The following is a 27,506-nucleotide window of genomic DNA, read 5'->3' as shown; positions in this document are numbered from 1 at the left end:
CTTCCTCTTTTATCTGGGGTTGGCAAGTTTTTTCTATAAAGGGCCAGATACTTTATGTTTTGTCAGCCATTTGGTCTCTGTCTCAACTATTCAACTCTTCTCTTGGAGCGCAAAAGCAATTATAAACAATATGTAAATGAAGGATCAAGGCTATGTTGGACTAAAACTGTATTTACAAAAACAGGTGGTGGGAAGGGGCATTTGGTTCATGGGGGCTCCCCCAGAACAGTGGCCTTAGCTTTCTTCCAGCCTCACTGCTTTTTACCTGGCTTAGCAATTCTATTTTCCTTTGACTTGAAAGATTCTTTTTATGCAGAACTTTCCAAATTATCCATTTCTGGCTCTGACCTTTCTCTTTTATGCTCATTGCTGTGTTCCCTAGTTCTGTCTAGATCACCATATATGCTCATCTCTAGGCTCAATGCCCTAGCAGTATTTATTTCTTCTCTGAATTGTTAGATGTAATAAAATAAACATCTCTACCCCCATTCCCCTTTTCAAAATGAATTGAATGTTCATTTTTTCCCCCAATATGTCCCTTCTTCTTTGATTCTAACAGCATTAATATGGTTTAGGTTTTCTTTTCCTCTTGTTTTAATCAAAATACTTCTGAGAATATGTATTAATTTAAACTCCTCTGGCTGCCCTTTAAAGTCCTCCATAATGCTTTACATATCCAGACTTACAATTTTCTCTGATTCCCCAATATTCCAAGATAATTTCTACTTTGGGCCTCATTCATCATCTAATAAGGCTTGGAAACCTGGTGAAAGTCCACACCTTTGCCAGGCACTCATCCATAAACATTGCTCTTCCTTAGGTTTTGAACTTCTTACACTATTGGGATATTCTTCTTGTGCTCTCTTTCATTCTGATATTCCCTGTTCCTTTCAAGATGACTCAGCAATAGTTTAATTCTTTTAACCTGCTCTTTAACTTAGTCCTGATGGGGTTTAGGATGCACTACCCCAAAATATGGCCCCTTGGCATTTGAGAAAATAGCAGAAGCAGGAAGGTTTCTTTGACCTTCTCCTGCCCTTTTCACCTGAAACAGGCCTTCACAGAATTCTGACTTTCCTCTAAAGTAGGTCATTCCAGAGGTGCCCTCTGTATAGCTGGAAGAAAGAAACATCCCCCTCTCTGAAAACACAGGGACACAGAGAAGAATGTGGGCAATCAGACTTTGCTAAATTCCCCCCAGTTTATGGCCATTAAATTATACTCCCTTTGTCCAATCATACTTCTGCCCCACTGTCCATTCTTCATCACACCTAAATATAAAATAGAAAGGTTTCCCTGTGTCTTCAAGTCTTCCTTTCTGAAGGCTCCCATGTCATGTAAAATTGATATTAAATACATTTGTATGCTTTTTTCTTGTTAATGTCTTTTATTATAGGTGCCTCAGCCATGAACCTTGCAATGGGTGAGGAAAGGTATTCGTTTTTCTTCCCTATAGTCCCTTACCCTTTCCACAAAATATAGGTCTAACTCTCGTCTTTCTTTCCCTCTGCCTTCTGGACTAGACATTTGTTTTGTTTTTCTAATATAAAATTCTCCCAGTGTGTCTTTATGGAGTTTTCAGCAGTGAAAGACATGAATGTCAATGAGTTTTCTAGATCTGCCTAAAGTTTCCATTGTTCAAACAAATGTCATCCACTTTGCCTCCCTCAATCAATAATTTTACCTAAGATGTGTTTTCCCATTAGAGCAACATCTAACCCACACCTGGACTCTTGTATGTTCTTCCCATTAATATGAGTCACACTTCTGGTCTCACCCCACTTCTCATTTTCCCTGCACTAACAAAAGAGGAGTGACTCATCTGAGTGTTGAGTTTGGGGAAAGGAAGTAGGTATGGCTGTCTTAGCCCAGTTGGCTTTTCTCTTTTGGCGTTTGCCTAACGACAAAGGTTTGCATTCTGGCCTCGTCTTAGGTTTATTAGGGTAAGCTCTGCCACTGCAAGGAAGTCCTGTAGTTTTCAGCTCTTTTGGTGGTTTAGGGATTGATAAGTGGGGAGTTGGGGGGTTGGAGCGATAGAGAGATAAGCTTAATTCTGGAAAGCAGTATCAGCAAGCCACATATTTAAAGCAATATTCTCTGAACCAGATTTTACCAGTAAAAATCCTAGTGGTAAAGATGCTATTTTGAATTTCATTTGCCTTCTTTATCAAATGTTTTATAGATTATATAAACAAATGTCTTCTCAATAACACTGAAGGGCTCTTTTCGCTGCATGCATTATTTTAAACTCCTTTCAAGAATTTCAACTTGTTAGTGCTTCAAAAGAAGGGTGGTTTCAGGCAAGAAACTCAACCACCAACCCACCAGGAGACTATTTATTGGTACCAAAGATTTACACATACATGGTACACTAGCACTTGGCTTTCCCAGCCTGCTTAATTTTTACTTTCTACTTTCTACAAGAATGTTGTTAATGACAAGCTCCTGCTGAGACACTAAAGTGGTTTTGGCAGCAATGTTGTAGAAGAGTGTGCCATGAGCTCAAGGACTCTGAATTAACCAGGCACTAATGAGCATCCTTCACCAAAGGGAGGAGGCTGAAAGACTCATTTTCAATCCAGGTATTAGAGAGAAAGTGTAAAAATAGAAATTATAGCATGTAAAATAAGGATTCAAAACCTAAAACACCAGGCCAATAAATTAAAAAGATGTGAAGTATCACAAGAAAATTATTTCAAGGAAATACTAAATTTTGATGTCACAGCCTAGTTCACTGTGAAATTAAAATAAAATGAAAATATAAATAGAAAATTAGTTTAATAACATTGCACTTTGTTGTATAAAAGGCTAATAATATATGTAAATATAAAGACCTATCATTTATTTACAAAACTTTCAATTAATATAACTTTTTTTCACACAGATAATAAACCTGAGCAAACAGGTCTTACTAAGTTTCCCACAGTTTATTGCCATTAGATCATACTTCCTGTGTCCAATAATACTTCCATATAACTGACCATAATAAATACAGTTTTTTTCTGTGTTTTTGGATCTTCATTTTGGAAAACTCTTGTGTCATATAAAACTTATAATATTAAATATACACATTCTTCTCATCAGCACAGGAAATATTCTCCAGGATAGACCATATGTTAGGAGACAAAACAGGTCTCAACAAACTTTTAAAAATGAAAATCATAACGGAGGAATAAAACTAGAAATCAATAACAAAAGAAACTTTTGGAAACTGTACAAATATACATAAAAATTAAACAACATGCTCCTGAATGACCACTGGGTCAAGAAAGAAATTAAAGAGAAAATTTTTTAAAATTCCTAAAACAAATGAAAATTTAAACACAACAAAACCTACAAGACACAACAAAAGCAGTGTTAAGATGTAAGTTTATAGCAATAAGTGCTTACATAAGAAAGCAGAAATATTTCAAATAAACAATTGAATGATGCACCTCCAGGAATTAGAAAAACAAGAACACACATAACCCAAAATTAGCTGAAGGAAAGAAATCATAAAGACTAGAGCAGAACGAAATGAAAAAGAGACTTTAAAAATACAAATGATAAATGAAGAAGTAATTTTTTGAAAATATAAACAAAATAAACCAAGGAAAAGATCCAAATGAACAAAATCAGAAATGAAAAAGAAAACATTACAACTGATACCACAGAAAGATAAAGAAGATAATCAGAGATTATTATGAATTGCTAAACAGCAACAAATTAGAAGACCTGGAGGAAACAGATAAATTCCTGGACACATATAACCTACCAAGATTAATTCAGGAAGAAATAGAAAACCTGAACAGACCAATAACAAGTAACGAGATGAAAGGAGCAATGCAAAGTTTCCCAACAAAGAAAAGTACAAGACCAGACGGTTTCACTGCCAAATTCGGCCAAACTTTCAGAGAAGAACACCAGTTCTCCTCAAACTATTCTAAAAAAGTAAAAAGAAGGGAATGTTTCTATTAATGTTTCTAATTAACTCATTCTATGAGGCCAGCATTACCCTGATACCAAAACCAGACAGGAATACAACAAAAAAAGAAAATTACAGACCAATATCCCTAATCAACATAAATGCAAAAATTGTCAATAAAATGCTAGCAAATCAAATCCAACAGCACCTCAAAAAATAATACAACTGCCGGGCGCGGTGGCTCACGCCTGTAATCCCAGCACTTTGGGAGGCCGAGACGGATGGATCATGAGGTCAGGAGATCAAGACTATCCTGGTTAACAGGGTGAAACCTTGTCTCTACTAAAATACAAAAAAAAAAAAAAAAATTAGCCACGCGTGGTGGCGGGCGCATGTAGTCCCAGGTACTCAGGAGGCTGAGGCAGGAGAATGGCGTGAATTCCGTCTCAAAAAAAAAAAACAAAAACAAAACAAAAAAAAATACACCTTCATCAAGTGGGATTTATCCCAGGTATGCAAGGATGGTTTAGCATACATAAATCAATAAACCTGATACATCACATCAACAGAATAAAGAAAAACCATATGATTACCTCAATAGACAAAGAAAAGGGATTTGAAAATTCAGTATCCCTTTGTGATAAAAATTCTCAACAGGCCAGGCATGGAGGCTCATGCCTATAATGCCAAAACTTTAGGAGGCAAAGGTAGGAGGATCACTTGAGGCCAGGCATTCAAGACCAGACTAGGCAACACAGCAGGACCTCAACTGTACAAAACAAAAACAAGAACACAAAACTTAGCTGAGCATACTGATGCATGCCAGTAGTCCTAGCTACATGGGAAGCTGAGTCAGGGCAATTGCTTGAGCCCAGGAGTTTGAGGTTACAGTGAACTATGTGGCAATGCACTCCAGACTGGATGAGACAGTGAGACCCAATCTCTAAATTTTTTTTAAAAAAACTCAACAAACTAGGCATAGAAGGAATGTACCTCAACATAATAAAAGCCATATATGACAAACTTATAGCTAATATTATACTAAAAGGGGAAAAGTTGAAAGTCTTTCCTCTAAGAATTGTAACAAGACAAGGATGCTCACTTTCACCACTCTTATTCAACACAGTACTGGATGGAAGTTCTAGCCAGAGCAAACAGGCAAGAAAAAGACATAAAAGGCAGCCAAATTGGAAAAGAGGAAGTCAAATTGTCCTTTCCTGATGAGATGATCTTATATCTAGAAAAAACTAAAGACTCCAACAAAAAACTCTTAGATATGATTAATAAATTCAGTAGAACTACAAAACACAAAATCAATGTACATAAATTAGTAGCATTTCTGTACATCAAAAATGAATTAGTTGAGAAAGAAATCAAAAAGGAAATCCTTTTTATAATAACTACAAAAAATACCTAGGAATAAAATTAACCAAGGAGGTGAAACACCTCTACAAGAAGAACTACAAAATACTGATGAAAGGAATTGAAGAGGACACAAAAAGAATGAAAAAAAATCCTATGCTTATGAGTCAGAATAAGTAATATTGTCAAAATGACCATACTGCCCAAAGCAATCTATAGATTGAAAGCAATCCCTATCAAAATACTGATGTAATTCTTCAATTAGGAAAAACAATCCTAAAATTCATATGGAACCAAAAAAGAGCCTTAATAACCAAAGCAATTCTGAACAAAAAGCACAAACCTGGAGGCATCACACTACCTGGAAATCTCTTTCAAGGCTATAATAACGAAAACAGCATAGTATTAATAGAAAAACAGAAACATAAACAAGTGTAACAGATTAGAGAATCAAAAAATTAATCCACATGTTGACAGCCAACTGATTTTCAACAAAGGTGTCAAGAACATGCACTGGGGAAACATGCACCCTCTTTAGAATATGGTGCTGGAAAAATGGGAAATCCATGTGTATGCGGAAGAAGTGAAACTAGACCTCCATCTCTCACCACATACAACAATAAACTCAAGATGGATAAAAGACTTAAACATAAGATCTGAAACTATAAAACTACTAGAAGAAAACAGAGAAAATGCTTCAGGACATTGGTTTAGGCAAAGACTTTATGGCTAAGACCTCAAAATCACAGACAACTAAAACAAAAACAGACAAACAGGACTTAATTGAACTGAAAAGCTTCTATACAGCAAAGAAATCAACGAAATGAAGAGACAACCTGTTGAAGGGGAGAAAATATTTGCATATTATTCATCCAACAAGAAACTAATGTCTAGAGTATATAAGGAACTTGAACAACTCAACAGTTAAAAAAAAATGCCACCAAAAATGGGCAAAGGACATGAACAGGCATTTCTCAAAGAAGATATACAAATGGTCAACATATGAAAAATGTTCAACATCACTAATTATCAGAGAAATGCAAATCAGGCCATGAGATATCATCTTACCCCTGTTAGAATGACTATTACCAAAAAGACAAAAAAATAACAAATGCTGTGAGGATCTGGAGAAAAGGGAACACTTACTTATACACTGTTGCCGGGAATATAAAGTAGTATAAACCACTATGTAAAACAATACGGATATTTCTCAAAAAACTAAAAATAGAACAACCATATGGGTTTGGTTTGGTTTTGGTTTGGTTTTGCTTTGTTTTGTTTTTGAGATGGGGTCTCATTCTGTTGCCTATGCTAGAGTGCCGTGATGTGATCTTGGCTCCCTAAAGCTTTGACCTGCTGGGCTCAAGTGATCCCCCCACCTCAGCCTTCCAAGTAGCCAGGACTACAGGCTCATGCCACTATGCCTGGATAATTTTGTATTGTTGTTATTATTATTATTATTATTAATATTATAGAGACAAGGTCTTGCTATGTTGCCCAGAATGGTCTCGAATTCTTGGTCTCAAGTAATCCTCCTGCCTCACCCTCTCTCAGTGCTTGGATTATAGTTATGATCCACCATGCCTGGCCAGAACTACCATATGAATCAGCAATCCCACTACTAGATATCTACCCAAAGGAAAAGAAATCAGTGTATCAATGGCATACCAGCATTTACAAGTTTATTGCAGAACTATTTATAATGGCAAAGATATGGATTCAACCTAAGAGTCCATCAACAAATGAATGGATAAACAAAACATGGTATATATGCAAAATGGAATACTATTGAGCCATAAAAATAATAAAATCATGTCATTTTCTGCAACATGGATGATGGAACTGGTCATTATTTTACATGAAATAAGTTAGGCACAGGAAGACAAATACCATATATTGTCACTCATATGTGGAGGCCATAAAACTTGATCTATTGGAGGTAAAGAATAAACTGATAGAAACCAGAGACTTGGAATAGTGTGTGGGTAAGAGGGTATTGAAGAAAGTTTAGTTGCTGGCTACAAACATACAGTTAGAAGAAATAAGTTCTTGCATTCAGCAACAGAGTAGGGTGACTATAGTTAGCAACAATATCGTATATTTCAAAGTAGTTAGAAGAGAGGACTTGAAATGTTCCCAACACATAGAAATGATATAAATGAAGTGAAAAATACTCCAGATGATGGACACCCCAAATTCCCTGACTTGATCATTACACATTCTATGCATTAACAAATACTCACATGTACCCCATAAAAATGTAAAATATCATGTATCAATTAAAATGGTAAGAATAGTAAAAAAAGAAATCTTAAATACATTTTTATGCTGTTCTCTTGTTAATCTGTCCTTTGTTATGGGGTGTCAGCCAAGAACCTTGCAATTGGTGAAAAAAAGATAGTACTTTTTCTTCCCTTAGTTCAACAATTATGATGAAGACTGTATGGTATACAAAGCCTAAAATATTTTTTATCTGGCCTTGTGTATAAAAAAAATTTGCCAGCCCTGTTCATGAATATTGAAAGAGTGTACATATGTTCCAAATAGCTAATACTAAATAAGGACATTTTCCATCTACTCTGAAACCATATGTAAGCATAAGTAGGTGTCAGCTTTTCATAAGTCTTTTTATCACTCAATTTGTCAATCTCTATTAGTCACACTGTTTTAGAAAAGCATGCTAGGCATGGTGGCTCATGCCTGAAATCATAGGACTTTGGGAGGTCGAATAGGGAGGATTGTTCTAGGCCAGGAGTTCAAGACCAGCCTGGGCAACATAGCAAGCTCCCATGTCTACCAAACATTTTCTGAAGATAGCCATGTGAGATGGTATACACCTGTAGACCTAGCTACTTTGGAGGCTGAGGTGCAAGGATTGCTTGAGCCCAACAGTTTGAGGTTGCAGTGATCTGTGATTGCACCACTACATTCTAGCTTGGGTGAGAGTGCAAGACCCTGTCTCAAAAAAAGAATAAAAAGTACTTTATGGTACTTATTATTAGTAGCTAAACTTGTCTACTTTTTATAAGGTTTGTCCTTTCCACCTTGCCCTCAGCAATCAATCCCAAAGAATATAAGCTTTATAAAGGCAATTTTAAAATGGTGTAAGTATTTTTTTCAACTTTTATTATAATTTTCTGCCTTGATGATATGTCTCATGCTGTCAGTGGGGTGTTGAACTCCCCCACTATCATTGTGTGGCTGTCTGAACCTTTTCATAGGTCTAGAAGTACTTGTTTTGTGAACCTGGGTGCTCCAATGTTGGGTGTGTATATAGTTAGAATAGTTAAGTGTGCTCGTTCAATTGAACTCTTTGTCATTATGTAATGCCCTTCTTTCTTTTTTGCTGTTGTTGATTTAGAGTTTATCTTATCTGATATAAAAATAGTGATCCCTTCTCTCATTTGTTTTCTGTGTGCAAGCTATATCTTTCTCCAACCCTTTACTTTGAGCCTATGGGTATCATTACATGTGAGATGGGTATCTTGGAGACAGCAGAGTATAAGGTCTTGTTTTGTGTGTGTGTGTGTGTATGTGTGTGTGTGTGTGTTTTAATTCAACTTGTCACTCTGTGCATTTTAAGTGGGGGCATTTAGGCCATTTACAGTCAAGGTTAATAATTGACATGTGAGGTTTTGAGCCTATCATGAAATTGTTTGCTGGTTGCTTCGTAGTTTCTATTGTGTGGATGCTTTTTCTGTGGGCTATATATTTATGTGTGTTTTTCTGGGAACAGGTATCTTTATTTTGTTTCCATATTTAGAACTCCTCTAAGAATCTCTTGTAAGGCTGCTCTGGTCGTAATAGATTCCCTTAGTGCTTGCTTGTCTGAGAAAGATTTTATTTCTCCTTTGTTTATGAAGTTTAGTTTGGTGGGATATGAAATTCTTGGTTGGAATTTCTTTTCTTTAAGAATGCTGAAAACAGGCCCCCAATCTCTACTGACTCACAAGGTTTCTGCTGAGAAGTCTGCTGTTAGCCTGATGGGCTTCTCTTTGTACATGATCAGGCCATTTTTTCTAGCTGCATTTAAGATCTTTTTTCTCTTTAGCCTTGATCTTGGATAGTCCTGTGACCATATTACTTAGTGATGTTCGTTTTGAATAGTATTTTGCAGGTGATCTTGAATTATTCCCTCAAGTAAATTTTCCAGGTTTTTAACTTTTTCTCCATCTCTCTCAGGATTCCAATAATTAATGGACTTGGTCACTTTACATAGTACCATATTTCTTAATGACTTTGTTTATTTTCTAAAATTATTTTTTCTTTATTTTTGTCTGAGTGAGTTCAAAAGACCAGTCTTCAAGCTTTGAGATTTTTTCTTCTGATTGTTCTAGTCTATTGATAAAGCTTTCAGTTTTACTTTGAAATTCCTTAAATGAGATTTTCAATTCCAGAATTTCCTGGATTTCTGTAGAAGTTTCTTTGTGTTGATTTTCAACCTTGTCTTGGATCTCATTGAGCGTCCTTGCAATCCATGTTTCAATTCTTTCTTCTGTCCTTTCTGAGTTTCATTTTGGCCCCAGACCATTGCTGGAGAGCTAGTGCAATCCTTGGGTGTGTCACTATATTTAGATTTTTCATTGTGCCAAAATTCTTGTGCTGTTTCCTTTTCATTTGGAGACGTTGGCATTTCTAATTTTTGTAGTTGTTTTCATGCAGGTAGTATGTTTTCTTTTTCTTTCTTTCCTTAGAATGTTTTTTTTTCTTTCCCTTTTCCCTTTCTCCTGTTTCTTGGGAGTGTGACTGTAGGGAATGCTGGATTGGGTCTTTTGGCTTTGCTTTTATAGACATATGCACTTCTTTTGGCATGTGGAATTCAACCTACAAGCCCACAGATGGCACTTACAGGTAAAAACTGGCTGTGGTCAATGTGGCTGGGTATATAGTTGATCCTTGTTTACTAGCAGAGGCTCTCTGCTGCCTCAGGCAGTGGGCTGATTCATGGGATGTACAGTGGTCCGAGCTCCCTACTCAGCCCTGGGAGGTGGCAGGGGCCACAAAAGGTGGAGTCAGACCAGGCAGGTCCACCTACAGGTTCCCCGATGTCAGGCACAGGCATCAGTGCCAAGGGACAATCCAATAAAGCAGCCCCCAAGCGCCCAGAAGTGTCCCTCAGCTTGGAGCTGAGAAGCCACCTCAGATCCAAGTTCTCTACACAGGTATGGGGATAGCCTAAACTTGTAATCCAGATGCCTGAAGCTCTGCCTGGGAGTGAAGTAGAAAGGCTTCCCTGCACCAGAAGCTGCACAGGAAGGTTGGAAAGTCAGGCTGATCCAGATGAGTGGTGCTCTGAAAGCCTGGAGAGCTGCCTGCACATGGAGCTGAGAGGATCCCCTGCGGCAAGATCTCTGCACAAGAGGGGTGGGGCAACTCATGCTACTGGACCAAGCAAGCAAGTACTCTGAAAGCCTGGAGATCTGCCTGGGTGTAGAGTAGAGAGGGTCTCCTTGCACCAGAATCTCTGTACAGAAAGAGTAGACAGTCCAGCCTGCTGATCGAGGTGATCTTGTGCTCTTAATGTATGAAGGCAATTTGACATGGCATGTTTACCATTTTATTTGCAGTCTAAAACAGGACCTGATACATACTTGATGCTCACTAAATATTAGTTGAATAGAGAATTTACTTATAAAATCACATCAGAGGCCGGGCGCAGTGGTTCACGCCTGTAATCCCAGCACTTTGGGAGGCCGAGGCCGGCGGATCACGAGGTCAGAGATCGAGACCATCCTGGCTAACACGGTGAAACCCCGTCTCTACTAAAATTACAAAAAAATTAGCCAGGCGTAGTGGCGGGCGCCTGTAGTCCCAGCTACTCGGGAGGCTGAGGCAGGAGAATGGCATGAACCTGGGAGGCGGAGCTTGCAGTGAGCCGAGATCGCGCCACTGCACTCCAGCCTGGGCGACAGAGCAAGACTCCATCTCAAAAAAAAAAAAAAAAAAAAAAAAAAATCACCCTCACGAAGTCTCATGTTTTCATTTCAGAATTCATTTAAAAACAATAGACTTTCAGGAAATAATGGCTTTTCTAGCAAGGACCACATAAAACATCAAGTGGTCAATTTACTCAATTTTTCTGTATCTAATTTTTCTCATTTGCAAAATGGTCCTAATAATCCCAGGTCATAAATGAAATAATATATTAAATCATTTGAGTTGCTTGGGAAAAGATGCTGCAGAAATTCATCATAATAGTATTACTTGTAATATAATGACCAATCATTTTACATACTAATACTAGAAGCACATTAACTACTAAGGAAGACACGTTTCTACCATCATATTAGACATTTTCTAAGCTCCATGAAGAGACAGAATATAAAATATTTCAGTCACTGCCAAGCCAGATTAGATTTGATTCAATGCAGGTGAAACATCACAGCAAAATTCAAACTGCCAATCTCCCAAGTTATATGCAGAGATTCTCAAGGAGTCCTAAATATATAGAACTCGAGAATATTTACTTGGTCTACGTCTCATCTTCAAATACACGACAGCTGCTAGGGCAACACCTTCCCAGGCACAAAGATGTCCAAAAGTGAGAACGTCATCTCCCAGGAGACACTGAAATGTATGCTTAGGCGGAAGGGGAGGGTTACTGAGCAGCGCAGGGACAGACCACTGCATAAAGAGCACAGGAGTAATCAGAGGATAAAAAATGCATCAGACATATTTTCCAGGCATTCAATATAAAAAAAAATGAAAAGAATCTCACATAAGTACCTACTATGTGCCAGGTAATGCACTGAGTACTTTATTGTTTATTTACCCTTTAAAGCTCAGAATGAATTAATAAGGTCAATATTAGTACCCCATTTAGAAATGAGAAAATGAGAGTTTAGAGAGATCAATGAATAAAACAGAATTGTCATGGAAATTGAGTAGGTTGCAATCATTAAACAAATACTTTTTTTTTTTTTTTTTTTTTGAGACGGAGTCTGGCTCTGTTGCCCAGGCTGGAGTGCAGTGGCCGGATCTCAGCTCACTGCAAGCTCCGCCTCCCGGGTTTACGCCATTCTCCTGCCTCAGCCTCCCGAGTAGCTGGGACTACAGGTGCCCGCCACCTCGCCCGGCTAGTATTTTGTGTTTTTTTAGTAGAGACAGGGTTTCACCGTGTTAGCCAGGATGGTCTCGATCTCCTGACCTCGTAATCTGCCCGTCTTGGCCTCCCAAAGTGCTGGAATTACAGGCTTGAGCTACCGGCTACCGTGCCCGAACAACAAATACTTTTTTAAAGCATGTTCTGTGCTGTCATTACCATTCTACAGTGTCATGAACCAGGCCAGGCACGGGGGATAAAATGATGAGCTATCCCTGACTTCCTAAAACTCATAGTGGCTGAAATAGACATTAAATACCAATTATGTCAATTAACATTTCACTTAAAATTGTAACAAAAAGAAGTAAAGCGGGACCTCACCCAGCCAGGATAATCAGGGATGACTTCCCAGGAAATAACATTTATGCTAAAAGGTGACTCACAGATGCCAGGTAAATAGAGACAAGAAAGGGTCTAGGTAGAAGAAATAAATAAATAAAAACAACATTTCAAAGACTCTGTGGCAGGAAAGAACTTGGCATATGGGACAATTGAAAAGTCACTGGTGTTAGAGCAGCTGCCCCTTTCTTCAAGTGACTTCTGCAGGGAGATTGCTATTATAAATATACAAATCTGTGATGCACAACTTAAACCAGAGAATGCATGACTTTGTGTTGGAGCATACTATGCTGGGGGTGAGTAGGATGAGATGAGCTGCACAAGTTGGCCACATCTAGAGCATGCAGGGGATTGTTGGTGTTGCAAGGATTAGGGTTCTTACTCTAAAAGCATTGGGTAGCCGCTATCAGTTTTTAGCAAGCGGGTAACATAATCAGTTCTGTATGTGAATAAGATTATGCTTGCTGACCACTATGAATGTCCTGGTAAAACGGTTTGTAATAATTCTTAAGTAAATTGTCTTTTTATAGGCCTATAATATGTTACGAGGACAAGCCACATACTCAGATTATTTTGCCTTCTATAGCAGCAGATGCCTTGTTTGGTATCCTGCTACTAAGAAAGTTGCCCAGGAACCAGCAGCAGCAGGAGCAGCATCACCTGGGAGTTTGTTAGAGAAACACATAATCTCAGGCCCCACCCATGACCTACTGAATCAGAATCTGCAGTTTTAACCAGATCCCCAGGTAATATGTTTGCACTTTAAAGACAAGAAGCCTTATTTTACATAATCCATATCCCACCACCTCCCCTAGAATCACCACCCCCACCTCACCCTCATGAAGTCTCAAAAGAACCTAAATGGTAACTCTTTCTGGGACCAATAATTTTATGGAGCCCACTGATACCTGTAAACTAGTTCATTAGCATTCTTAGATAGGATCTTGGGATAGGATGCCATATGGTGACACACAAATATGGGTCTATTGTTCTTAGTAAAGAAAGTGACAAAAAAAAAAAAGATTGAACAAGTCAGAGTCCTGTAGTGCAGACATCATTACTAGCAAAAGCAGCTATGACATCATGGTTAGGTGGGCTAACAATGGATTATTTTAGGTCACCTCCTTCAAGGCAATTATTAAATTGCACTTTGGTGACACTTATAAAACAAAACACATGGCTGGGCATCTGTAATCCCAGCACTTTGGGAAGCTAAGGTGGGAGGACTGCTTGAGGCCAGGAGTTTGAGACCAGCCTGGGCAACATAGCAAGACCCCATTTCTAATAATAAAGAACTAAAAAAAAAAATGATAACAGCAAACACACACACACACACACACACACACCCACACACCATACACAACAAAACACCAATCTGCTGCCCAAAATGCCAAATATTACCTGAAAGACCAAGAAAATATTAACTATATGGTAAGATAATTTTGAGTTGATTCATTATTTAAGGCAACAGTTACTTGCTAGTGGTAGTAGCCGTTTAGCCAGAATTTTCTCTAGATCTTTTTCTTCATTAACTTTAGGCACTTTGTCATGAGGTTAAAAAGTACAAAAGGTACTATGAAAATTATCTACTACTGAGGTTTCTGATAGTTCCCATGAATTGTGCAATATTGATATTTGGTAAATGTTCTGTGGTGCTGCATGGATGCCATGTACTGTGGTGAATGGAAACAGAATTTGAAAGCCAGCTGCCTAGATCAAATCCTTCTTTGCCACTTACTAGTTGTGCAACTTGGATTTCTCTGTGTTTCCGTTTCCTCATCTCTAAAAGGGAAATGACAATCATACCACACAGAGCTGTTATGAGGTTTCAATAAGTAAACACATTTAAACTACTTAGAAACGATGTCTGGAACATGTTAATAGTATGCATTTACTAGTTTGCTGTTGTTGCTCTATTACAAATTAATATTATCAGAAGTCAAGAAGTTTTACTGGCAATTATTCTTGGGGCAATAGGCAAAGGAAAGAATGTTAGTCACACTTCATTCAAATGTCACTAGCAGGAAAGGTTACCTGCTAACAATTGGGAAATTGCCAAATATTTGTTCCTTTGATGACACATGTAAGAAACCTGTAAGACCTTGTGGCCTCAGCAAGATAATTACCAGAACAATTGCCTTGGGTGTTAAAAGTCAATAATTCAAAATAGTGTCTCACAATTTTAAAATCTTCTGTGATAATTTGTAGTTGAGACTTTCTTCCCTGCAGATTTAAAATGACCTAACTTAAAACCAACAAACATTACCTTCTCCTGCCAACTGAACTGTACTCAGAGTGTTAAAAGTCACCTACCATGTGAAATCAGTTTACTTTTATTAAGTTTAGCAATGTAATCATTCCTTCAAAATGCTACATATTTTACACAGAGAGGATTATTTTACATGGCAAAGACATAATTCCACTTCCTAAAAGTTTGCAGCCTATGAGGCATATATTATAAATCCTTACCATTCACTTATTTAATTTTGTTATTTTCTGATGCTCAGTGAAGTTGCATCTCAGATTACAAGAGAGCCATTTCCTATAGGCTCTGTCAATTCTTTTGAAACACATATAAATTCTGAGAAATAATTTCCACAGCACAAAACAAAAAGCTACAGACATCACTTTCACAATGAGATGAATCCCATATGCTTTCATCTTTATAGTATGTGGTTATTGTCTCAGTGCATTTTCTGTTGCTATAACACAATACCACAGACTGGGTAATTTAACAAGAACACAAGTTTATTTGGTTCACAGTTTTGGAGGCTGGGAAGTCCAAGAGCATGGCGCCAGCATCTAATGAGGGTCATCTCATGGTGAAAGGGTGGAAGGCAGAAGCCAGTGTACAAGATACAGGGAAGTGGGCTGAATGCATCCTTTTTATTAGGAATCCCCTTGAGCAATGACTAAACCATTCCCATGATAATGGTATTAATTCATTCATGAAGGCAGAGTCCTCAAGCCCTATCAACTCTTAATGGTTCCACCTCTCAACACTGTTACAATGGCAATTAAATTTCAACATGAGTTTTGAAGGAGACATTCAAACCATAGCAGTTGTTTATCAAGAAAAACTCTGTACCTAACAATGGTTGAACTAATTTATGCTTCCACCAACAGTGTAAAATTGCTCCTTTTTCTCCACAACCTTTCTAGCATCTGTTATTTTCTGACTTTTTAACGATAGCCATTCTGACTGGTGTGAGATAGTATCTCATTGTGGTTTTGATTCGCATTTCTCTAATGATCAATGATGTTGAGCATTTTTTTCATATAACTGTTGGCTGCATGTATATCTTCTTTTGAGAAGTGTCTGTTCATGTCCTTTGCCCACTTGTTAATCTGGTTAGTTGTTTTTTCATTGTAAATTTGTTTAGGTTCATTATAGATGCTGGATATTAGTCCTTTGTCCAATGCATAGTTTGCAAAATTTTTTCCCATTCTGTAGGTTGTCTGTTTAGTCTGTTGATAGCTTCTTTTGCTGTGCAGAAGCTCTTTAGTTTAATTATACTCCATGTGTCAATTTTTGCTCTTGTTGCAATTGCCTTTGGCATCTTCATCATGACCTCTCTGCCCATACCTATGTCCTGAATGGTATTGCCTAGGTTTTCTTCTAGGGTTTTTATGGTTTTGGGTTTTACATTTAAGTCTTTAATCTATTTTAAGTTGATTTCTGTATATAGTGTAAGGAAGGGGTCTAGTTTCAATTTTCTGCATATGGCTAGCCAGTTCTCCCAGAACCATTTGTTAAATAGAGAATCCTTTCTCCATTGCTTGTATCAGGTTTGTCAAAGTTCAGATAGTTGTAGGTGTGCAGTCTTATTTCTGGGTTCTCTGTTCTGTTCCATTGGTTTGCATGTCTGTTCTTATACCAGTACCATGCTGTTTTAGTTACTATAGCCCTGTAGTATAGTTTGATGTCTGGTAGCATGATGCCTCCAGCTTTGTTCTTTTTGCTTAGGATTGCCTTGGCTACCCAGGCTCTTTTTTTGGTTCCATATGAATTAAAATAGTTTTTTCTAGCTCTGTGAAGAATGTCAGTGGTACCTTAATGGGAATAGCATTGTATCTATAAATTTATTTGGGCAGTGTGTCCATTTTCATGATATTGATTCTTCCTTTCTATGAGCACGAAATGTTTTTCCATTTGTCTGTGTCACATCTGATTTCATTGAGCAGTGGTTTGTAGTTCTTCTTGTAAAGGTCCTTCACTTCCATTATTAGCTGTATTCCTAGATATTTTATTCATTTTGTGGCAGTTGTGAATGGAAGCATTCTTGATTTGGCTCTTGGCTTGACTGTTGGTGTATAGAAATACTAGCAATTTTTACACACTGATTTTGTATCCTAAGACTTTGCCGAAGTTGCTTATTAGCTTAAGAAGTGAAAAACACACTATTTATTTTAAAAACTCCCCCATAAAAAGCTGACAATTATGTTGCTTGAAATATATAATTTGGAGTATTTTACTCTAAGATTTTGCTTTGCTAATATTTCCTAAAATAATCAAGCTTCTAAATTACAAAATGGTACTCTGAAATATCATGAGACTTTTAATCAAATAATAAAATATCTTTTAAAATATTACAAATTAATTTTTGTGTGCATAATAATTTCTATATTAGTATAATTAACAAGATTCCATGAATATATGGTTTCTAATTTAAAGTGACAAGAGTTCTATTGGAGATTAAGAACTAGGTCAATCAATTGATTAGTAAATTTAGTCACTTTATCCTTATGGTATTTGAAGTAGCTAGTAAAATTCAGTACAAGACAATACGACAGCAGCCATGTAGTCTAATAGTCTTTGTTTAAAATGATGGGTTTTTGAGCAGGTTGGGTAAGTACACTGCTGTACTCCATAAGAACCAGAACTAAAAGTAGTACAATGTGATACCTTTGATAACTCCACGTTTCTTTAAAACAACATCATGTTATACATACCAGAAGATGGACATAATTATTTTTGATAAGTAATTGTAGGATTCATTTGTAAGAGAACATGGTTAAATATTCATAACTATAATTGTACTTCCTGCAGTTAGTGGCTATCTCAACATAGTCAAAAGGTTTATCTCAATTGATTTTACAATCTATTCTCCATAACTCTATCAGTAGGAGACCATTTCTCTTACAGGACCATGCCTGTGAGTTTCAAAGATTACATGAGAGTAACTCTCAGCTTTGTTAGATATTATCCTTTGCACGTAGCTGCTTTGTCTGACAAGCACTTAGACTATAAAGTTTAAGGGAAGTGCCATGTTTTCTGTTCTAATTGATCGCTGATTGGCCAAACACTGTTTACTGGACTGTTTATGTAAAAAGCACTGTGCCAGCTTAAGGAGGAATATAAAAATCTACAGTACAGCCTTGCCTACCTAGCTGGAAAGGCAAGTTAAATGCATGTGTACCAAGATGTCCTGGTTGATCCAACCTGAGAGTGGACAGAACAATTCTTCCCAATACTACACTATTTGGCTTCAGGGTTTAATTTGCATGAGTATTTGTATTGGAAGAGCAGGGGACCGAAAGCTCTGGCTGGGTACAAAATCTAGATCTACTCAGTATTTATCAGATATGTGTATCAGTGGGTAAGTAATAATTATCTTCAATGCCAATGTCCTTATGTTTAACATGAGAGTAACAATAGTATATCTTTTATAAGATTATAGAGAGAATCAAATTAGATAACACATATAAAATGCTTAGCATAGTGCCTGATAACTAATAAGTGAACAGCAAATGTTGGTTACTTGAGGAAGTAGATTCCCTAGTGTGAGTTTTCTCTTTAGGAGAGTGGTTAAGCCTGAAGCTAAATAAATTGTTTTCGGATAAACTTTGTGAGATTTGAGTTCCAAACAGTACGGCTTGGGAGCTAAGGAAACAAAATCAGATTCTGGGCTTGGGAGGGAGCAAGCTTTGCCTTTCTGCTTGGAATACAGTGAGGCCTGAGGAGTTGTGATGACCTTTGGCACCACATGGCTTTAGAGTTTGGAGAGCACCAGGAGAGAAGCAATATTCTTACAAGAGACACTGCTCCTAAGTGCCTTTTGGGAACCAAACATCAAGGTGGATGGGAGAGAATACGGGGCACAGGTCCTGAGCAGATGCGAGATAACAAAAATTACCAGAAATGACTGGAGCTATTTACACAAGGAAAGGCTATGAACCTCATTTGTATACTAACAGGCTGGTAGGGCCTAATGACATTAGCCTCATTCATATATAAACACAATAAAAATACAAGGCAGTGCATGCTAAGGGCAAATAAAGTAGCCAAGATGAATGTTCAGTATGAAGTTCAGGGGAGGAAGAGATCAGTGTAAGATGGAGCATTCAAAGCTCTGAAACATCAGCTGGTCTTTGCAGACTGGTGGAAGCTAAGTAGTTTATGGCAGGTCTTTAAGTAGGAAAGACAGGTGAGCCAAGGTGTGGAGTGAACGCATGCTTGGGGCTTTGGGGACAACAACTGTTACAGGAGTAAGTGGGTGGTGTGTGCAAGGAAATAGTGGGGAAAAGGTTAGAAAACTATTCTGGATCATATTTGAATGGTGAAGAGACTTGGGTCCTGCAGGTGATAGGGAATTAGAGAAGAAAGATTTTGATTTGGGAAACCTACAATGAAACTAGTAACTGATAAAGTAATCAGGCTTCACTTGTGGTACGGAATAGGAGAGATGCACAGGAGTATGAGAAAATGGTGAAAAGCTCTTCCTAGATGAAGTGGGACTACAATGAGATGTAATATTATACTGACATAACATTACTTACCATTTTCTTAAAAAGCATTTACAGGGGAAAAAAGAAACTAATTAAGAGAAGCACAGTCTTATATTACTCCTCAATTTCCATTCAGAATTTTCTGGTGATTACTACTCTATGCTCCAACGGATATAGCTGTAGGCCACAGCTTGCTTGTTCGTAAGTTGCACAAGCACTCTTCATGATACACTGAAATTCCCAGTGTTAATCTAATACTCTTTCTCTCTCTCTCTCTCTCTCTCTCTCTAGGTCTAATTCAGATTGTGCTTTGGAAACATAACTGCATTCCTACAATTTTTTTAGGCATTTCAAACCCTGCATATTGATACATTTCTATATAATGGTAATTGTGATAGAACAGTGTCATATAAAAATATAGTTTTCTCTCATTCAGAGTCCTTGAAATAAATTCTTTCAAATAGGTTGGTAAAGCGATTTAATGCTTTTGTTTGCTGCTAACCCAACTGAATGTTGATACATGCCACTGGTTTACATCCTTCTTCTAATGTTTGCCTAGGAAAAAAACTGTTATTCAACTCGAGTAATGACTAGGTTTTTCGAGGACATTCTTATAACTACTCATACTCACTTGAGCTCTTCAGCAGGATTCTCAGTAAAAGTCCATCATGATGCAGAAGGGTTTCCAGAAGCAAGTTCCAGTTACAACCTGGCTGGGATAAGAGCAGTTTCAATTGACCCTCAGCTTTCAGTCCTCCAGTTGATGGAGTCCTTTCAAAATGCAAGATAAAGATAGAGTAATGAAGTTAATTTATCTATGAAATTAATAGCCTTAAAGTACAGATGTAATGCTAGCTCCTTTAAATGTCAATTCCTCCCAGATTACTCTGAAAATGCTTTCATGCTTACTTACTTTAGGGTTGCCTGGGGAAGGAATTACATTTAATCTCAACTAGCTAAAAGCAAATTAACATTTGGTACCCTGCCAAATTTAAAACTGATACAAAATACCCATGCCTATATTTCATGGAACTATGTCTGTTTTTGTTTCCTGGAGGGAAGAAAAACTATTTATGCATTTTTTGGAATGCATTCATTTGTTTATTCACCTAATATATGAATGCCTACTATGTGCTATTAACTCCTTTCATTATTAATTGAGAGAAGTTCTGATGGGTTTCGCTAGTTTGTAATTTGCTATATACTGTGCTCTATACTGTGATTGCGGATGAAAAAAATTCAAAGCTTCTGTCAAGGATCAACCATAATCTAATTATTTAATATGTAAAGCCTTACATCAACATTCAATTATCAGAACTACTGCTGTTACACTGTTACCTACTTGCATAATCATTTCATCAAAGGGAAAGAATTCCAAGGCAGATATGCTTCTGCTTGAAAAATTATCATCAGTGTTGAACAGAAAATAGAAATCAGGTCTCTCACATCACCACTTTCATTTATCAGTGAATCAGCAGGAGAGCAAAGGAACTGATAACATTATTTACTTTTCCCTTCTAAAATCTAGAAATCTAAAATTTAGATTGGCTAACAGTCAAAAAATGGGAAATCAGCTTACAAGGAGAACAACAACAAAAAAGGCAGGAAATAGCTAAACTCAATCTGGTGACAGCCTTAAGGACATGGGAATAGGGCGGCATGGGGAAGGGAAGGTGGACTGAGCAATCTAGAGGTGAGAATGGGAGCATCATATGCTTCAAGGTGGAAAGTAATTCAGAGCAAAGGGTATCACTGAGAGAGGCAATTGGCAGCATTATCATTAGCAGATGCAATTTACTGTGTTTTAAGTCATCCAGTTATCAACACAGTCTAGACCAGTGGTTTTCAAAGCTTGGGCCCCAAACAAGCAGCATCAACATCACTTGAGAACTTGTTTAAAATCCTAATTCTCCAGCCTCATCTCATCAAAAATTCTGGGGTGGGGAGTGGGGGCAGGGAGCAGGGGATAGGGCAGAAATCTGTGTTTCGACAATCTTTCTCCAGGAGATTCTGTTGCATGCATGGTAAGGCTTGATGCATGTAGGCAGTGCTTTCTGAAGCACAGGCAGTAGGGTTAGGACCAGTTAGCATCCTCTTTCCTGCCTCTGCCTTTGCGCAGGTCCACCTTGGCTGCACCCACAATGGGCTAAATGTTTGTGCTCCCCCTCCTCAAAATTCATATGTTGAAACCCTAATCCCAATGTATCCGGTGATGGGGGCTTTGGGAGATAACTGGGTTCATGAAAGTGGAGACCCCATGAATGGGATTACAGTCCTTCTAAAAGAGGCTACAGAGTTAGCCTGACCTCTTTCTGCATAAGGATACAAGAAGTTCACTATGGGAAACCTGGAAGAAGGCCTTCACTAGTATGCAACTGTGCTGTATCTCATCTTAGACTTTCAGCGTCCAGAACCATGAGAAATAAATGTGTGTTAAGCCACCCAGTCTATGGTATATTTGTTATAGCAGCCAGAGCTAAGATACCATCCATGCAATAAACTCCCTATAACCTTTTATCTTTATCTTAATCCTACTCTTCCTTTGATTTGCCACAAAAAATTCACTATCCCAGTGAAGTCTTCACTAGAAATTTATCTTCACAGTGGCAAGCTTACACATTTTAGCTTTATTATTTCATCAACTAAAGTTTTATCTGTTCAGTTCACCCAGATTCAAACTTTGTGAAGACACTTGCTTTATATCCCAAAGCTTCTACTAGTGAACTAAGCACATTTAAAGGCTTTCTAAATGTTAACTGATTGATTTTTCTGCTCATAAATGAGTAGGCAAACTTATAGAAAAAAAAAATGATGAGGACGCGTTGCCAAAAGGCTGGCTGAAACAAAAGTGAGAAGATTCAAAGACACAAAATGAAAAAGTCCCGGATCACCTCCCCCTTGGCTTGGAATGGTGTTTGGAACATCTCATAACCTTATGATACACAAAATCCATCAGCTTGTGCTTAAACTTTGGGCCAACTCAGGTTTCCCATGTAAAACTCTGATAACATGTCTCAAATTGGAATAACTCCTTAGGCAATTGGTGGGGCACTGTTAGCTAGGAAACCTCCCTCCTTGGGTGAGTGGTAAAGAGAGAAGAAGGGTGTTACTAAACTCAAGGGCCAGAGGAATCAAGTCTATCAGTTCTGAACATCCCAGGAGTTCTGAATTATTTTGCAGATTAGTCTGGGTCTGACTTCTGCAGTAGTTCCAAATGTGGTGCCAAAGGAAGAATTCACTAGCTGAGCCTTTGGACTAAAAATCTAAAACAGATCCTCGCAATGGCTGTCCCTAGTTCCATCCTAAACCCTAAACACTGACTTCTAGATGCTCCTTTGGGGTTCAATGGATGAAAAATGCTACTTGGTAGTAAGTTGTATATTAACATTGATTTGGGTTTTGAACATTTCCTACCTGTATATTATGCTTGAGTTGAGTGCTAACTTAAGGCATTTAATGAACTGAAAGATCCCATTTGGCTGGAGTGTAGAAAGGAAAGGGAATCTTTGAGAGCTAGTCTGAAGGAGGAGCCGAGAGCTAGATTGTGGAGGGCCTTAATATCCCAAGGTGTGGATTTTAGGCCCATTGGAAAGTTTAAGGCAGAGGAGTTTCCTGATCTGGTTGCAGTGTGGTGAATGGATTGGACATGGTTAGTGTTTTCCTTAGCCCTTCAGTCATGGAATAAAATCATTTGAATGTCACTTTATACCACTGTATCTGAATACCTGGTTATAAATAAAATCTCTCATTTACCAGATGGAAAGCTGTTTGTTGACATGTACCTCAATTCTTGGATCTTTCAACTTATCACAGATTTTTAAATGTACAGTAGAATGACTCACTATGAGGAAAAATAAAATAGTACAAACATTCTTCAATCACCAAGCTCTGAGTAATAAATGCATTGAGGAATCTGTGTTGGGCATATGGAGAAGCATATGTTCCCTCAGCCTTTGAGCTGGTGGAGCTGTGAAAGTGAGATTAGCCTTACAAAAAAATGACAGAAAGGGAAATTTTATACACACACACACACACACACACACACACACACACACACGTATGTATGTATCAAATATGTACATGTTGAATTCCACCATAATACAAAGAGGGGAAAATGTTATAAATCCCATAGAACTCATAAATCTTGTATTAGGAGACAGGATGAATTTATGACGGGGTTGTACTCAGCTGATACTCCAATAAGTGCTGTATTTCTGGGGCACAAACTGGCCTAAAGAATTTTTAAATTCCAAGTAGTAATGGGGTCCAAGCATTACTGGTTTATGAAACTATCAAACTATTTTTATAAAATCATTGTGAAAAATCTTAGCTACATTCAGGTATGTTTATGAAAATTCATCAATTAGTTCCCAAACTTTCTTCAAGTTTTTGGTATGTACTCATGCTGCAATAGAATGTTTAAACAAAATCTTAGCTGTATCAGTCATACTGTCCTAATTTCCAACTTGATGTGAGGTAAGGCTCAGGCCAAGAGAAGGCTCTGCAGTAGGTTCAGACTAGGATATGAGTAGCCTTATTGCTCAGGCCACATGACCATGGGGTACATTGTTCCTACCGTTTATATATCATGCAGAAGCTGCAAGACTAGCAGAAAATTGGAATGGACTCCAAAATTCATAGCTTGGGAATGACATTCAGTGGTGCTAGAACACTGTCCCTCAAGACTTGATACTTACTTTTAGCCAACAGCCATTATATGGCACTGTGTCCTCAACAGACAAACTACATAGGTCTGGGAGACAAGGGGTGAAAGTAGGAGCAGCCCCTCCCACCAAAGATTCTGATAATCCACTTGACAAATTTGTGCCTCCTATCCCAATAACTATAAGCTCTGGAGGAGCAGAGGTTCTGGTTTCCATGGTGGGGTGGGATGGGGTATACACACCTCTACAAGGGGACCATTTAGGATCCCACTAAACCTAAAGTTATAGCTGCCATCTGGTCATTTTTGGCTCCCCATGCCAGCAGTCTATCAGGCAAAGAAAGGAATTACTACGCTGGTCGGGGTGATTAACCCTATTTATCATGAGGAGCTGGGCTTGCTACTGCATAAGGGGAGCAGGGAGGAGTATCTGTAACTCTAGAGATTCACCAGGGCATCTCTCAATGCTTTCATGACTGACAACTATCACATTCAGAAGACTTCAGTAACCAAGTCTGATAAGGGAATGGTAACCAGGAGTTCAGCACCTCAAGGATAAAGGTCTCAGTGACCCCACTGGGCAAATAACGTAAATCAGCAGAGATGATGGCCAATGATGAGGGGAAGATGGAATAGGTGGTAGAAGAATCTAATAATAAATATCACTTGCAGATTCAGAAATATCTGCAGCAGGGGGTACTGTATCCTGTCCTACTAAGTCCATTGTCATCAAGCTTAAATACATAAATAAATTGTAACCAGCAATGAACCTGAAGAATCAATGATAGAATTCAGGGAACCTAACATAGGGAATAAGTAGATCTCAGTGGTATAAAGGGTAGGGCCATAGAAGACATTGTCAATGATCCCATGTATTAGTCCGTTTTCACACTGCTCTAAAGAACTACCTGAGACTGGGTAATTTATAAAGAGGTTTAATTGACTCACAGTTCCCATGGCTGGGGAGGCCTCAGGAAACTTAAAATCATGGCAAAAGGCGAAGGGAAAGCAAGGTACATCTTACATGGCAGCAGGAGAGAGAGAGCAGGGGGAGAACTGCCAAACACTTTTAAACCATCAGATCTTGTGAGAACTCACTACCACGAGAACAGTGTCAGGGAAACTGCCACCATGATCCAATCACCTCTCACCAGGTCCCTCCCTTGACATGTGGGGATTACAATTCAAGATGAGATTTGGGTGGGGACACAGAGCCAAATTATATCACCCCATATCCTCTTGTCCTTATTTATCAGTTCACACTGGCCTGGCTCACCTCCGTTAGAGCCTGGATTTCTTGTACTTTTCAGCAAGACAGGCTGCAAGTGGCAGGAATTAACACTATCAGAGTGACCCTCAACCAATGACTGAGAAGAGTTGGGGTATAAATACCTCAGCATCCTTGCTCCTTTGTTGGGATAACTCTGAAACATGTATTTTATACTGGTTCTCAGAATTTCCCTCCAGAGGTTTAAGTTCTGGTCACTCCTATGGTAGTTAGCTTGATTACACAATTTTTTTTTTTTTTTTTTTTTTTTTTTTTTGAGATGGAGTCTCACTCTGTTGCCAGGATGGAGTGCAGTGGCATGATCTCGGCTCACTGCAACCCCCACCTCCCGGGTTCAAGCGATTCTCCTGCCTCAGCCTCCTGAGTAGCTGGGACTATAGGCATGCACCACCATACCCAGCTAATTTTTGTATTTTTAGTAGAGATGGGGTTTCACCATGTTGGCCAGGATGGTCTTGATCTCTTGACCTTGTGATTGGCCCACTTCGGCCTCCCAAAGTGCTGGGATCACAGGTGGGAGACACTGCACCTGGCTGATTACACAAATTTTTATTTGCTCTCTTTCTCTCTTTGTCTCCCCACTCCCCTTGCGGTGTTTCTTCCACTAAGAAAATAAACTACATTCATTTGAATCCTTGTCTCAGGGTTTGCTGCTTGGAGAAATCCAAAATAGGGCATGTATGAGGGCACTTAGTGTTCCTCTCACTTAATTTTGTTTCAAGAGTATTGAGAAACTAGTCCAAGCTAATAAGCGTGTCTGCTGAACTTTGAATCCAGATCTCTCTGACTTCAAAACCTATGCTCATTCCATTACTCCATGTTTTCTCCCATTCAACCTGATTGATATTTGGTGCCTATGTTATATTTTCCAGCTTTGAGAATGTCTGGCTTTATTCAACCTCCTGACTGACAATACGACATTTTTGACCCAAAATCAAGTTTGTGGTCTCAAACCTTATTCCCAAATTGAAGCCATGTTATTCAAGGTATCTAGAAATTGATTTCAACCAGATGATTCTTGGCATGGGTTACTGGGCCAAGTTTATATCAGAGACCATAAGTTACATGATTCAGAGAACAAAGGCAAGGGCATAACTAAAGAGAAACTGAGGATGAAAGCCCTAATGTGGGGAAACAAAAGGAGAAAGGAAGTCCCCATATTACTGTTGTACTACTCTTGGTTTTCCATAATGTATCCTTCAAACTCTTCTGGGAAAAGAAGTAAAGACAAATATTTAAAGCAATTGTGTCATCTTTCTCCAGGAAGATAATTTTAGTGCCTGAGAAAAAAAGTTGAGAGGAACCCAAAATATTTTCCTCTTCACTTTAACCAAAAGTGTGTAAACTATACACAGTTATAGCACTGAAAATATCTGCATATATTTTAATCTCTATAATGGGTATAGCCAAGTCTCTATGATATTTATATTTAAAGATGATTTAATAACTAGAAATCAGATAGAGTTCACCTGCATATTTATATACAGAATTTGCCTTGATTTTTAAAAGAACTTTGTCCACTAATGTGGATTGACATTTTTAAAGAGTATCATTTTTTTCAAGGTTGGTTGTATCTACACTCCCTGGTGTACAACTGAAATTATATTCTAGCCATCAGTTTTGGGCTCCCTCCAAGCAATACTAGTCTAGCACCTGAATCACCAAGACATTGGACAACACTGAATAACTCAACCATCCTTTTGAGGAGCAGAAGTTACCTCCCTGGAGCCATTGACTATTATTGGCTCCTGTCTATCAGATATTGATCTGTTAAGGGAAGTTCAGAAAAAGTCTCCCCTAGCATCACATTCCTGACCCAGTGAGAAAGAGGTTCAATATTTCTTCCACTTTATCATACTTGAAGTAAGTCCTTTCAACACGTTTAGATAATTGATAAAACTTGCCACTCTCTGAAATATATAGCTCTTTACTAACAGCAGCTATGAATGATAGTTTAGTATTCACGTGATGAATGCCACTGAGGCACTTGACCTCATGGAGTCCTCATGACCCTCCCATGAGAATATCTCAGAAGTCAAGGGAAGAAGATGTTTCAAGATGGAGGAAATAGACCATAGGATTGCATGCTGTCTTCAAGAAGATTAATAAGATTGTTTTG

At 38.2% G+C, this 27,506-nt stretch overlaps 1 protein-coding gene across 21 annotated transcripts in view; it reads right to left on the bottom strand.

The window, feature by feature from the left end:
• LOC105491963 (KIAA0825 ortholog) overlaps nucleotides 1-27,506 on the bottom strand; it is a 473,971-nt gene that overhangs the window by 279,128 nt on the left and 167,337 nt on the right. For all 21 annotated transcript variants that reach the window (XR_011624178.1, XM_071097811.1, XM_011758773.3 and 18 more), the window contains one exon: nucleotides 20,068-20,207. Coding sequence is in view for 20 of the 21 variants with exons in the window: in XM_071097811.1 (XP_070953912.1) it covers nucleotides 20,068-20,207 (140 nt within the window). In the remaining variant the exon portion in view is untranslated. The remainder of the gene's footprint in view (nucleotides 1-20,067; nucleotides 20,208-27,506) is intronic.

Source organism: Macaca nemestrina, chromosome 6 (genome assembly GCF_043159975.1).
Source record: "Macaca nemestrina isolate mMacNem1 chromosome 6, mMacNem.hap1, whole genome shotgun sequence".
Taxonomy (NCBI): domain Eukaryota; kingdom Metazoa; phylum Chordata; class Mammalia; order Primates; family Cercopithecidae; genus Macaca; species Macaca nemestrina.
This window is presented reverse-complemented; position numbering and strand designations above follow the sequence as displayed.